At 43.3% G+C, this 14,850-nt stretch overlaps 1 protein-coding gene across 1 annotated transcript in view; it reads left to right on the top strand.

Moving 5' to 3' along the window:
- Positions 1-14,850, top strand: part of Iqgap2 (IQ motif containing GTPase activating protein 2) — a 347,567-nt gene that overhangs the window by 258,847 nt on the left and 73,870 nt on the right. The window contains exons 14-15 of the mRNA XM_012952223.2: positions 5,130-5,220; positions 13,217-13,384. Coding sequence (XP_012807677.2) covers positions 5,130-5,220; positions 13,217-13,384 — 259 coding nt within the window. The remainder of the gene's footprint in view (positions 1-5,129; positions 5,221-13,216; positions 13,385-14,850) is intronic.

The following is a 14,850-nucleotide window of genomic DNA, read 5'->3' as shown; positions in this document are numbered from 1 at the left end:
TCCCTTTGTTCTCCTGGCTATTTCAAATTTAATACTTTATACTCATTGCATAATTGTAAACTAAATCATGAAAAGCAAACTTTTTTTGTTTTTTTTTGTTTGTTTGTTTGTTTGTTTGTTTTTTGCTGCTGTTGTTTTTTGAGGTAGAGTCTCACTCTGGCCCAGGCTGACCTGGAATTCACTATGGAGTCTCAGGGTGGCCTCGAACTCACTGCGATCCTCCTACCTCTGCCTTCCGAGTGCTGGGATTAAAGGCGTGCACCACCACACCCTGCTAAAAGCAAACAATTTTAACAAGTTAAAATCACTGAGGCATTAGACTGCTTTGATAATTCTCTGTCCAGCCTGTAATAATGTTCATGCTTATAATTGTAGCATTTGGAAAGCTAAGACAGGAGGATTGCAGTGAGTTCAAAGCCAACCAGACCTATTTATGAGTGCCAGGCTGGCCGCAGAGTCATAGCGAGACCCTGTCTCAAAAAGAGAGGGGAGCCAGGCATGGTGGCGCACACCTTTAATCCCAGCACTCGGGAGGCAGAGGTAGGAGGATCGCCGTGAGTTCAAGGCCAGCCTGAGACTCCATAGTGAATTCCAGGTCAGCCTGGGCTAGTGTGAGACCCTACCTTGAAAAAACAAGATAACAAAAGGAAAAAAGAAAAAGAGAGAGGAGGAAGGAGAGGAGAGGGAAAGAAAAATCTCGGGCAATGTCACACTGCTCTGACTTTTCCATTAGTGCTGGTGAGAACTTAGTTTTATAGTTGTTGCTGAAAGGAAAGCTTTGTTTTCTTCTTTGCCATAAATCAATGTGTCCTGAGCCGTTCGGTAACTCTGTAGGGCCCAATGACTGGTGGGTGGGCCTGAGAGATGGCTCAGCAGTTACCACTTTCTGACAAAGCTTGAAAGCCTGGGTTCAATTCCCCAGTACCCATGTAAAGCCAGCTACACAAGGTGGCACATGTATCTGTAGTTTGTGCTTGCAGTGGCAGGAGGCCCTGGCACACCCAATACTCTTTCTTTCTGTCTCCCTCTCTCACTCTCAAATACGAATTTTTAAAATCATAATAAAATATTGAAATTGATTTATCCCATGAGTCATAGTTAACAGGTCTACAGTAAGGTTTTTTTTATTATAAGATACATATGACATAAAATTTATAAAAATCTACATTTTAACCATCATAAGTGCATAGTTTACTTTTAAGTACATTTAACAAATAGACAACTTCACTATAAGTATGCCTTAACTAAGTATGATTAAACTGCAAGCCAGACCACTCAATCTATAAAATGCAGCAAGAATTAGAAAATTGAAATTTCACAGGAGGGCTGAAGAGATTTCTTAGTGGTTAAGGCACTTGTCTGCAAAGCCAAAGGACCCAGGTTTGATTCCCCAGGACCCATGTAAGCCAGGTGCACAAGGTGGTGCATGCATCTGGAGTTTGTTTATAGTGGTTGGAGGCCCTGGCATGCCTATTCTCTCTCTGTGTCTGCCTCTTTACCTCTCTGTGTGTCTCTTTCTTTCAAATAAATAAGCAAATGAAAAAAAGTCACTCAATTAAAAAAAAATTCACAGGAGACTTAAAGGCTGAGACATAAATAGGAAGGCATTGATATGCATAAGTTTTCCATGTTGTGATTAAATTTAACCCAAGAGTTTTGTAAAGGTCAGAGTTTAATATTTTGATTGCTTAATAGATGGTAACAAAAAGGTAGAATGCTATAAAAGTTTAGAAATAATAAACTCAAAACACTGAAAATAATATTTTTTAAATTAATTTTTGTTTTTCTTTTGGAGATAGGGTCTCACTCTAGCCCAGGCTGACCTGGAACTCACTCTGTAGTCCCAGGCTGGCCTTGAACTCACAGCAATTCTCCTATCTCTGCCTCCCGAGTGCAGGGATTAAAGGCATGCACCGCCATGCCCAGCTAAAAATTTAATCTTTATGTGAGGTTGCAATGGCCTTCTTATACAGGCTAAAGTGTGTCCGTAGCACATCATCTGCAGTGAGGTCACAGAGAATGATAAGAGTTCTTCAGCAGAAGAGGACAGATGAAATGAACCGGTGTGGAGCTTTGCTTTTAGGCTATTCTTTTAAATACATTTAATTAATTTATTTCTTTGACAGAGGAAGAGAGAGAAAGAGAATGGGCACACCAGGGCCTCTAGCCACTGCAAATAAATTCCAGATGTGTGCACCCCTTTGTGCATCTGGCTAAGGTGGGTCCTGGGGAATCAAACCTGGGTCCTTTAGCTTTGTAGGTAAACACCTTAACCGCTAGGCCATCCCTACAGCCCTGTTTTTAGGCTGTCCTTGGGTATTGTTGAGTTCTCTTTGGTTTAAAAATGTAAAATAAGGCTGGAGAGATGGCTTAGTAGTCGGGGTGCTTGCCTGCGAAGCCTAAGGACCCAGGTTTAACTCCACAGAACCCATGTGTGCCAGATGCACATGCATCTGGAGTTTGCTTGGAGTGGCTGGAGACCCTGCCTTGCCCATTCTCTCTCGTTCTCTCTCTCTCTCTTTATCTCTCTCTCTCTCTCTCTCTCTCTCTCTCGCTCTCTTGCTCTCTCTAGTAAATAAATAAATAATATTTTGAGCTGGAGAGATGCCTTAGCAGTTAAGGCACTTGTCTGTGAAGCCTAAGTACCTTGGTTTGATTCTCCTATATCTACGTAAACCAGATGCACATGGAGGTGCATGCCTCTAGAGTTCGTCTGCAGTGGCTGGAGGCCATGGTGCGCCTTTACTTCCTCTCTCTCTCTCTCTCTCTCTTTCTCTTTTTCTCTCCCCCCTCTCAAATAAATAAGTAATTTTAAAAAGGAAATAAAGTAGGAAAAGATTTCCTGCTTCCTTCTCTCCATCTTCCTCCAGTCTCCTCCTTGTCCCGCTATATTTGAGCCTTCCCCTTCCTGAGTTTCATTTTTAATAAAATGAATAATCTTCCCAGCTGATGGTTCCCTGTGGCAACTGGAGCTGGAGATGACCAGGGGTCAAGTGCGGCATGTTCCCTAGAGGGCTCATGAGCCCCAGCAGTGTGGGCAGGGTAGCCTGCGCCTCACTGCGGAGGACTCTTTACACACATCAGCTCGTGTTAGCCTGAGGGAAGCCAGGGAAGGGTTATTTCTCCTTCCCATCATTCCCACGCTTGCTCAGTCCTAAGTGGCAGAGAGGCCTCCCCATAGTTCCCAAAGGCAGAGTCACTTCTTTCTCCCTCCACATTGTAGGCAGTCTCTGTTGATGATGAGAATACAACACTTAGCCCTACATGTTGTCAACAGTCCCGTTTTCAAAGTAGAATGGCAAATCTCTCTTAAGAGAGTTAATTTCTACTGAAAAAAAAAATTGTTGTCAGTCTTTGGACAAATCTTCATTAAAATGCTTTTTCTGGGCTGGAGACATGGCTTAGTGCTTGCCTCCAAAGCCAAAGGACCCATGTTTCAGTTCCCCAGGACCCATGTAAGCCAAATACACAAGGTGACACATGCATCTGGAGTTTGTTTGCAGCAGGTGGAATTCCTGGAGCACCCATTCTCTCTCTCTCTCCCTCCCTCTCTCCCTCTCTTTCTCTCTTAAATAAATAAAAATAATACATTTTAAAAATGCATTTTCGTGTGGAAGTTCTATCTGCATTTGTAGGACGATCATCAGAATCAACCCAAATTTAAACAATAAAGATAAACTGGGCGTGGTGGCACACGCCTTTAATCCCAGAACTCAGGAGGCAGAGGTAGGACGATCGCTATGAGTTCGAGGCCATCCTGAGATTCCATAGTGAATTCCAGGTCAGCCTGGACTAAAGTGAGACCCTACCTTAAAAACCCCCAAAAAAATTCCAGACATTTTCCATACCCATCAGTTCCTTTCTGACACCTTCCTTAACTACTTAGTGTTTTCTCCTACTCTTAAAGACCTCTCCTGTATATTAGTCTCTTCTTGCTTATTTCTCAGCCATGTATCTATCATTTAGGTTACAATGTATTATAATTATTTTTGTTTCCTCTACTCAACTCTTACACTTCACTAGCTACTGCATAGCGGTTGCCACGTTTTTGTCTTTTATTGTCTCTGTATCTGATTAACACTGAGTATCATTATGCGTCCCAATTTACAACATTCCCTGGCACCTTGGGGCACCTTGGCCCATAGTTTGGGAACCACATTTACCAGTTGCTTAGGGGAGAGCATATTAACTAGGCAGGTAGGGAAGGCTTTTTGAAGGAAGCCTGAGTGATGGGGTGTTTGGGCGTCCCTGCAGCTGGAATGGAAAGCTATGGCCTGAAGATGTTGTGAGGTCTAGACCGGGAAAAGACTACCTACAGGAGAGGAAGGGGAAGCCAGGGGCACAGGCAAGCCCTATGGCTGGATCTAGTCTCAGTTCATAAGAGGTTCGCTGTTTCCTTTGACGCTAAGTAGAGGAGGGGTGTAATAAGATGTCCGTTCTGAAGAGAAGATTTGGTTCTCACTAGAGAACCACTATGGAACAGAGCACACTTGGAAGGAGTGAAGAAGCCCCAGATGAAACCAGTTTAGCTGTCCACTGGGAACAATGGTGGGTGATGATCAGGGCCTGATCCTCAATAGCATGTGTCGCATGTCACTGCATGATGGTTGCTGAATGAGAATTGGAAATGATGATAAAATGTCTCCTAAAGAACAGTTATTGAGGGCTGGAGAGATGGCATAGTGGTTAAGGTACATGCCTGCAAAAGACGCAGGTTCTAGTCTCCAGGTTCCATGTAAGCCAAATGCACATGGTAGCGTCTGGAGTTCATTTGTGGTGGCTAGAGGCCTTGGCACGCCCATTCTTACCTACTCACTCTCTCTCTTTCTCTAATAAATAAATAAAAATAAAATCTTCTAAAAAAAAAAAGAAGAAGAACAGTTGGGCTGGAGGGATGGCTTAGCAATTAAGGTATTTGCCTGCAAAGCCAAAGGAACTTGGTTCAATTCCCCAGAACCCACATAAGCCAGATGCACAAGATGGTGCATGCATTTACAGTGGCTGGAGGCCCTGGCACACCCATTCTCTCTGTCTCTCTCTTTCAGACTCTCAAATTAAAAAAGAACAGTTATTGATTCATTCCTTCCTCATTCACTGTTCTGAATTCCATTCTCTGTCTTTATTCCCAGGATCCTGAGAGTGTTTCCAAAGTCCTTTGGCTGGAGGAGATACAGCAAGCCATCGATGAGGCCAACATGGACCAGGACAGAGCAAAGCAATGTAAGCCCAAGCTTGCCTCCTCGTCTTTGCCAAACCCACCTTGTCTGCATTGTGGATATGTGCTTGAAATCATGTCACTTTTAACTTCTGGAAAGATTTGAAGGCTTCCCAAATTTCATTTCTTAGATGCATATTTAAACAAAAACATGCCTCACTGGTTGTCCTGTTCTTGATGGTTAGGTACTGTCTCCAACACAGTTTGACAGTGTTGCCAAACAAAATCCAGAGAGGAAAAGTTTGGTAAACTCTTCAATATCATGATTGAGTCAAATCCTGTGCGCCCCCCCCCCCCCGCCACCATCCATAGAAAATTAACACATTTCTGTTCACAGAAATCTTTTCCATGTCCTCCACTGTTAGTGTTTTCCAAAGAAACGGGAAGGAGGGAAGAAGGCAGGGAGGGCTAGAGGGAATAGCTATTACAGATATTTATTTTGAGACAATTTATCACGAGACTATGAAGACTGGCAAGCCTAAAATGCAGAGGCCAGGCTGCCAGGAGCGGATGTCAGCACTTCGTCAGGGAGTTCCTGAACGATAGCAGGACCCAAGCTGTAACTAGAGTCGTCTCGCCCAGAGACCTATGGAGTTTGTTAATTGATCATGATATTCCTAGAAATGTAGTTGACTGGCAGTTGCTAAATTCTTCCTTAAGCTGTGCAAAAATGAAAGAATCCTTGGTCAAGTAAAGAGAAATCTTAACTTGAGTCATATCAACAGAGTCAAGGTCACTGAATTCCCAGACTTGAGCCTGTTCAAAAACCCAGGGGATACCAACTGGTAAGGGAGAGGCCAGGTCTCCATGAGGCAGGCTGTCACTATACTGCCAAAAAAATACATATATATATATATATCGTTGACCTGTTTCTCAGCCTTCCTCGGAAGGACCTTTTGCCATGGTGCCTTACAGGGGAGAAGGACATAGGCAGATTTTTGTGTGACCGTGTGTATGTTGTAATAGTAATGCTTGCCGTGTGTGTGTGTGTGTGTGTGTGTGTGTGTGTGCACGCTAGTCACATGCATGCAGAGGCCAGAGGAGAATGTCACTTGTCCGCCTCTGTGGCTCTTCCACCTTATTTTCTTGAGACAGAGTCTCTTGCTGAACCTGGAGCTCGACAGTTTTTGGTTAAACTGGTTGGCCAGTGAGCACCAGCAATCTTCCTGTCGCTGCTTCATTGGATGCTGGGGTTACAGCTTTTTACATGGGTGCTGGGGATCCACTCGGGTCCTCAGGCTTGCGCCACAAGTGCTCTTAGCCACCCGAGCCGTCACCCCAGCAAATAAAACCCAGATGCTTCTAAAGTTTGAAGGCGTATCTGGGGAGGAAGGCTGAGCTTTCCCTACGTAGCACTCTATGACCTGACAGGTCAGAGCAACATTCAGCTATGCCATGGCTGGCAGTGTAATGAGCTGGGCTTTTAGGAGACATACTCTACTTAATGCAGGAGACTATTGTGTAATGGAGACTGCTAGCATATTATTTTAGAAGCTGTTTTGGTCAGCCCCCATAAGCAGAGTTTTCAGGAGCTTCTAGGTGCTGGCTCTGAACGCAGTGTCACTGTGGCCCACCTCAAAGCAGGGGCTTTGGGCTGTCAGATGCTTGATGGAGTTGAGATCCCTCCCCGACAGGCCCAGCAGGTCCCCAAACCCATTCTGTGGCTGCTTGGCCCATTCTGGAAGAAAAAACTGGAATAGATCCGCTCAGCTGCTAGCAAAGCCCCACACTGGTTCAAATAACTTAAAAAATCAACAACTTGTTTTCCATCTCTATTTTCAAGGAAAAAATTAGTAAAAGAAAATGTACTTGACCAAAACAGCTTCTAAAATAATATGCTAGCAGTCTCCATTACACAATAGTCTCCTGCATTAAGTAGAATATGTCTCCTAAAAGCCCAGCTCATTACACTGCCAGCCCATGGCATAGCTGAATGTTGCTCTGACCTGTCAGGTCATAGAGTGCTATGTAGGGAAAGCTCAGCCTTCCTCCCCAGATACGCCTTCAAACTTTAGAAGCATCTGGGTTTTATTTGCTGAGCTTGAAAAAATATAAGTATTTTTATAACCTGAACTTTTATACTCTTAGAAACTTTGAAGTCTTTCCTTAATAATATTCTAATGCTTATGGGTTTGGGGAAAATACTGATGAGATAGATATATGTATATGGCATTTAAATTTACATATGCAAATAACACAATTGAGATGGATGTATAGGACAATTAAGTTTACATATAAAACTAGACAAGCATGGTTTGAAGAGATACTTTAAAGAAATGAGGGGCTGGAGAGATGGCTTAGCGGTTAAGCGCTTGCCTGTGAAGCCTAAGGACCCCGGTTCGAGGTTCGGTTCCCCAGGTCCCACGTTAGCCAGATGCACAAGGGGGCGCACGCATCTGGAGTTCGTCTGCAGTGGCTGGAAGCCCTGGCGCGCCCATTCTCTCTCTCTCCCTCTATCTGTCTTTCTTTCTGTGTCTGTCGCTCTCAAATAAAAGCAAATAAATAATTTAAAGAAATGAGACTGGGGCTGAAGGGATGGCTTAGCAGTCAAGGCATTTGCCTGAAAGCTAAAGGACCCAGGTTCGAGTCCCCAGGACCCATGTTAGCCAGATGCACAAGGGGGCGCATGTGTCTGGAGTTTGTTTGCAGTGGCTGGAGGCCATGGCGCGCCCATTCTCTGTCTCTGTCTCTGTCTCTCTCTCACTCTCGCTCTCTCTCCCCTTTCTCTGTCAAATAAATAAATAAATAAAAATAAAATATTTTTTAAAAAGAAATGAGACTGTATTCAGCCTAAAGTAACATGGACACTCAGCCTTCTTTCTTGGAGAGCCAACCAACTTAGAAGGTGTTCTGTTCATTGCTTTTCTTACATTTGGCCTGCAAACGTCAACTCTGTTTTCCACCGAGAGATTCATGGTTCTTTGAACATGAGAAGTTTCTCAAATATGCATGATTTTGCACTCTCTGCTGCATGTCTGAAATTCTATCTCTGCCCTCCATCCTTTCCCACACTCCCAAGAGTTGCTGCACTTTCTTCTATAATATATACCAAAAGCATGAGATTTTTTTTTTTTGTAGTTAAAGCTATCTATATTCAGACATTAAAATGAGAATATCCTAAGTTTCCAACAGGAATTTAATCTTGCTTTTTCTATTTTTTTATTGATAACTTCCATCAATATAAACAATATACCATGATCCTCATTTCCCACCACCCAACCTCTCCCCCTCCCCAATCCCCCCTCTAGTGAATACCTTCTTCTTTCCAGCTAGTTTTGGTGTCACATAGCCCAGGCTGACCTGGATGGAATTCACTCTGGAGTCTCAGGCTGGCCTTGAACTCACCAAGCCCCTCCTACCTCTGCCTCCCGAGTGCTGGGATTAAAGGTGTGTGCCATCACGCCTGGCTTTTCTTCTATTTTGATGCCATTTTTTCCTTCCTGTTAAACAGGTCTTGTAGAGGTAGTGTCAAGCCACTGTGACCTTAGCTTTTAAAAACATTCTTCATCCTTTGCCTGAAGGCTTAAAACAGATGGGTTACATGTCCAGATATCCCAGATAATTTGAAAAAAGTGTGTTGGCCCATATATTTCACCACAGGCCAGACTGAAAAGGGCAGAGGAACTGTCCTTCATTTGGACCCACTCAATGTTCATTCCCACTGGAGTATCTTGCTTGCTTCCAGTAGATTTCCTGTACACTTGACTCCTTAGAACAGTCTTTCTCTATCATCTGTCTGTCTGTCTCTCTGTTTGCAAGGGGAGAGGGCGTGAAGGAGGGGTATCTTTTGCCACTGCAAATGAACTCCAGATGTGTGTGCCACTTTGTGTGTCTGGCTCCATGTGGGTACTGGGAAATTGAACTCAGGCCAACAGGCTTTGCAAGCAGGCACCTTTAAACACTGAGCCATCTCCCCAGCCTTAGAATTCATTCTCAACCTTTTCCTCCCATCATTCCACCCTCAAGAGAATTAAATAATGTCTCCCCGATCTCTTCTTGTTATGACATTCTAATACCACGGAAACGTCCACTATCTGTTGATACACTGTATGTAGATCTGTGCTTTTTCAACCCCTCCCCTCATGACCCAGTGTTGGCTCGCTTGTGAGAACGCATACGTAGCTTGTGGCTTAAGATGTAAAACAAACAGTTTCTTTGAATCTCTTAGGAAGTTACAGGAAGTCACTTTAATCTCCCTTCAGCAGAAATATACCTTTCTGAAGGTCATTTGTCTGATATCCATTACTACGTAGGACTCAACCACAGCCCACAAAGTAGGCACCCCAGTGGTCAGAGCAGAGGTTGCTGTACATTGGAACTGACCTGCTTTCCTTCTTGGAACAGCCACAGGGCAGACCCTTGAGCTTGTCTATTCTGCCTGTAAGTGTAGCTCTTGTGTGTGTGGCTGTTTTCCTCCCTTCCCCAACTCTGAACACAGGAGAAGCCTCAGACTTTAAAAATAATGGTTTGGGCAGGCACACAAGTGTCAGGAAGAAGCGATCCCTGCCTGCTATTGGAGGAAGCAGATAGCCTACTAAAACACATAGAAGCTTGAGGCCATTTAGTGCTAGAGCAAGTAGGTCCAAATACTCCCTGTTGGGGCTGGAGAGATGGCTTGTAGGTTAAGGTGCGTGCCTGCGAAGCCTAAGGACCCATGTTCAACTCTCCAAGTCCCACATAAGCCAGATGCACAAGGTGATGCAAGCACCCAAGGTCACACATGCCCACTAGGTGGCTCACATGTCTGGAGTTCAATTGCAGTGCCTGGAGGTCCTGGAGTGTCAATTCTCTCTCTCATAAAAAAAAAAAAAAAAGCCAGTCTATTGGGCTCACTTCAAAAAAAAAGAAATTCCATGTCCTCAAAAAAGAAATACTCTCTACAGCTCAGTGCAATTTGAGTGTCATAAAGGAAGAACTCTTCTGGTCTCTCTCAGCAAACATTAAGCACCTACTGTGTACCCCAGACTGTGAGTCGAATGAAGTACATGTGTTGGCTAGGGCTTCTCCAAAGCACGTTCTAGATTTTTATGAGAAGCAGTGAGGTTAAGATGAGAATTGGTACTGGAAATTTACCTGTAGACCAGCTCCTTACTTAACAGTATTCAATTACAGAAAGCATTACTATAGTCAAGAAAGTGTGCCCTTGGCATACATCATTTAAGGAAAATTACATTTTTGGCATGGTAATTCAGTAAAGCTCTTGACATGTGATTGGTGTAAATTCTTTGGCACTTACTAGTTCCTTCTGGTCCTCTGAGACCACAAACCTCTTAATAATATATCAGCTCTGGAGCCCACAGAGCTTTCCTGGAAAACAGGAAAGGAGGCTGCTTGCCGGACCCCCAGCCAGCGTGGATAAGCTCACTCACTGCTGCCCGCATCTGTAGTTCCGAAGCCGGGGGTGCACGCTAGCCGATCGGTCCGCCTCTGTGAGAGTACCTCTGCAGCCCCGTGACCTCGGCGCCAAAGTGACAAACAGCAAATTGTCTTTCTTATGTCCTCAGCTGTGTGTATGCGTCCCCATGCTACTGTCCATAACACTGTGTCCACAGGAAGATAGTTTGATGACAGCAGTGTGTCACTTAACACTTGATAGAATTTGGTGTGTCTGTAAATAAAAGAAAGAAAAGGAGGGCTGGAGAGGTGGCTTAGCGGTTCAGCGCTTGCCTGTGAAGCCTAAGGACCCGGGTTCGAGGCTCAATTCCCCAGGACCCACATTAGCCAGATGCACAAGGGGGTGCACACGCATCTGGAGTTTGTTTGCAGTGGCTGGAGGCCCTGGCACACCCATTCTCTCTCTCTGCCTCTTTCTTTCTCTGTCTGTCACTCTCAAAGAAATAAATAAATGAAAATAAACAAAAAAATATTTTTAAAAAGAAAGTAAAGAGAGAAAGAAAAGAGAGAGAAGGAAGAAAAAAGAAGAGAGGAATAGAAAGAAAGAGAGAGAGAAAGAGAGAAAAAAATAACTAGGGCTGGGGAAATGACTGTGGGTAAAGCGTGTGTGGTACAAGTGTCAGGATCTGAGCTCGAACTCCAGCCCCAAGCGAAAGCTGGGCATGGAGGCACGTGGTCTAAAAACCACACCTATGGAAAGATGCGGATGCAGAAGAAGAATCCCGAGTCCTCAGGCCAGAGAGCCCAACCAACGTGGTGATGAATGAGAAGTCCTGCCTCAGAACAAGGGAGAAGATGAGGACTGACACAGAAAGCTGCCCTCAGATGTGAACTGAGGCACGGACACACCCACGCTCACATATGAACACACACACATGTTGCATGTATCATACACAAGATCTTTTTTTTTTTTTTAACTTAGAAACTATTTTAGCTGAGCGTGGTCACACATTCCTTTAATCCCAGCAACCTGGGCTAGAGTAAGACCTTACCTTGAAAAAAACAAGCAAAAAAAGGCTGGGGAGATGGCTTAGCATTTAAGGCACATGCCTACGAAGCCTAAGGACCCCAGTTAGATCCTCTCTGGTCCCACGTTAGCCAGATGCACAAGGGGCCGCACACATCTGGAGTTCGTTTGCAGTGGCTGGAGGCCCTGGTGCACCCATTCTCTCTCACTCTCTCTCTCTCCCCCTCTCCCTCTCTCTGTCTTTAATTATTAATTAATGTAAAATCTTTTATAAAAAAGAAAATCAAAAAATATTTTAAATATTTTTATCTTTTATCTTTTTAAATATTTCTTCTACATTCTTCAGTGAGTTTATAAGATATAAAAGCAGTGGTCAGGCCAGAACATTCTTACCTAAAAATAAAGTGGATAATAGAGAATTTTATTAAGTTAATTTTTTTTAAGTAACCAAGAATTTAGTATGATTTTATTTACAAGGAGAGGCAAAATTTTAAAGACTTTATTACATCTAAATTTAGCTAGACCTAGGTTTCTGGACTCAGTTGCACTTATCTATTAACTATGACTTTCTTGAACATTTGTTTAAGTTTTTTATGACAACCTTGTCAAATACACTAGCACAATACAAGAGGATCATAGGATTTCCGCAGCTTTAATAGCATTTTGCTTACTGTACAATAAAGTCTTCATGAAGCCAGTTCTCAAGAAGTAATTGATGGGCTGAAGAGATGGCTTAGCAGTTAAGGCATTTGCCTGTAAAGCCAAAAGAGCTCGGTTTGATGCCCCAGGACCCATGTATGCCAGACACATAAGGGGACGCATGCATCTGGAGTTTGTTTGCAATGGCTGAGGCCCTGTGTGCCCATTCTCTCTCTCTCCCTCTCTCTGTTGCCCCCCTCCTCACATAAATAAATAAAAATAAAATATTTTTTTAAAAGGAAGTAGTTGATGATGTAGATCGGGGATATAGGTCTACCCTTGGTGTACTTACAAGCCCGACCACACAGCCTAACCTGGAAGTGCTGGAGTCTCCCTACACTACGCTCCTGTAGAGAACTTTGTTCTTACAACCCAAATGGGCAGGGGAGTTAGTGACTGGCTGGAGCTCATGTGATCCAGACTCTCAAACACGGCAAAGATTTAATACCAGTGCATTACTAGAAGGTTGAATTTTGTATTCGTGGACCTTTGAAGTAAGTAGAAGATAATAATTAGCAGAGGGCTGGAGAGATCGCTTAGCGGTTAAGGCATATTTACAGTGACTGAAGGCCCTGGTGTGCCCATTCTTCCTCTCTCTCTATTTACCTCTCTCTGTCAAATAAATAAAACAAATAAAGGAAAAACTATCAGAGTCTGTAGCACAGAACATGTTATTAAGAAATAATAATAATAACAGAAATTTGGGACTGGAATAATGGCTTAGTGGTTACTTAAGGCACTTGCCTGCAAAGCCAAAGGACACAGGTTACATTCCCCAGGAACCACATAAGCCAGATGCACGAGGTGGCACATGCATCTGGAATTTGTTTGCAGTGGCTGGAGGCCCTGGCATGCCCATTCTCTCTCTCTCTGTCTCTCTAATAAATGAAAACATTTTATAAAATAATAATTTACTGAGATTTTGTTTTCTCATTACTCAGGGGTTACGCTGGTTGTTGATGTCAATCAGTGTTTGGATGGAAAAAAATCAGAAGATATCTTGTCTGTGTTGAAGTCTTCTACTCATAATGTACACGACATACTCCCTGAATGTGCCGACAGGTACTACAATGCCCTCGTGAAAGCCAAAGAAAGCAAATCTCAAGGCGGTAAGGCTTTTCCACGGCACTACAAAGTAGTCTCATTTGAAATATGGTTTTATATGGTATGCTATTACGTTTTCGTAACGTTGAAACGGGTATTGCTTTCACATCAACATTCTGAAATTTTTATCATCTATGGCAAAGAAAAGTTTTTTTACTTTTATGGAAAACTAATTATTTCAGTGGCAGTTTATGGTTGCTGACATTATTGAGAAAATATCCACACTCTTTACATTAATAATTGCTGTCATTTATGAGGTAAATGGTACATTATTGTGTAGTAAACATGATAACAAGTAAAAATAGACAAAATTTGGCATATCCATGCTATAGACTATTATCAGCCACATAAAGAAGTAAAGAGCTGATAGATGCTACAACATGGATGAACTTTGAAAACACTAAGTTAAAAAAAAAAGGCAGACACACAAAAAAGATAAAAAATAACAGATGAACAACTGTTTGCCCATTTGAAGAGAAAGTCATCTTTCTTCCTAGATTTTGACAAATAAATAGTTAAGTAGCCTTATATTTTTTATTTGTTTTTGTTTTCTGAGTGTTGCAGTCTGGTTCACATTGCTGGTAGAAATCACCCAACCAATAGTAGCTTCTGGGAAAAAGAGGTTTATTTTGGCTCACAGGCTTGAGGGGAAGCTTCACGATGGCAGGGGAAAACGATGGCATGAGCAGAGGGTGGACATCACCCCCTGGCCAACATAAGATGGACCACAGCAGCAGGAGGGTGTGCCAAACACTGGCATGGGGAAACTGGCTATAAAGCCCATAAGCCCACCCCCAACAATACACTCCCTCCAGGAGGCATTAATTCCCAAATATCCATCAGCTGGGAACCTAGCATTCAGAACACCTAAGTTTATGGGGGACACCTGAATCAAACCACCACACTGAGGTAGGGTCTCACTCTAGCTCCAGCTGCTCTGGTATTCACTATGTAGTCTCAGGGTGGCCTTGAACTCATGGCTATCCTCCTACCTCTGCCACACCAGTGCTGGGATTAAAGGCATGTGCCACCATGTCTGGCTTTAAGAAGCGTTTAAAACCAAAAAGAATCAAGCACATATTGACTTGATCTAAAGCTACTTCTGTTTAGTTATTTAAAGGCATTTAAATATACTCAGAAGAAAGTCATTTGAACTCCTCTTTACCTAGAAAGACAATGAGTCTAGAGTCATGGAGCAGCATTTGGCCTAGTTCAGTCTAAATCAGAACTTTTTGTTACTTTTGGTTCTTAGTTCTCTGGTCTGAAATAGAAACCATTGCTGTGTAACAAAAATAAAGACGTCCCTGGGCTGGAGAGATGGCTTAGTGGTTAAGGCATTTGCCTCCAAAGCCAAAGGATCCTGGTTCAATTCTCCAGGACCCACATAAGCCAGATGCACAAGGGGGGGTGCATGCAACTGGAGTCTGTTTGCAGTGGCTGGAGACCCTGGCAAGCCCATTCTCTCTCTCTC

Source organism: Jaculus jaculus, chromosome 14, assembly GCF_020740685.1.
Source record: "Jaculus jaculus isolate mJacJac1 chromosome 14, mJacJac1.mat.Y.cur, whole genome shotgun sequence".
Taxonomy (NCBI): Eukaryota; Metazoa; Chordata; class Mammalia; order Rodentia; family Dipodidae; genus Jaculus; species Jaculus jaculus.
Note: the sequence above shows the minus strand (reverse complement) of the source record. Positions and strands in the feature narration are given on the sequence as shown.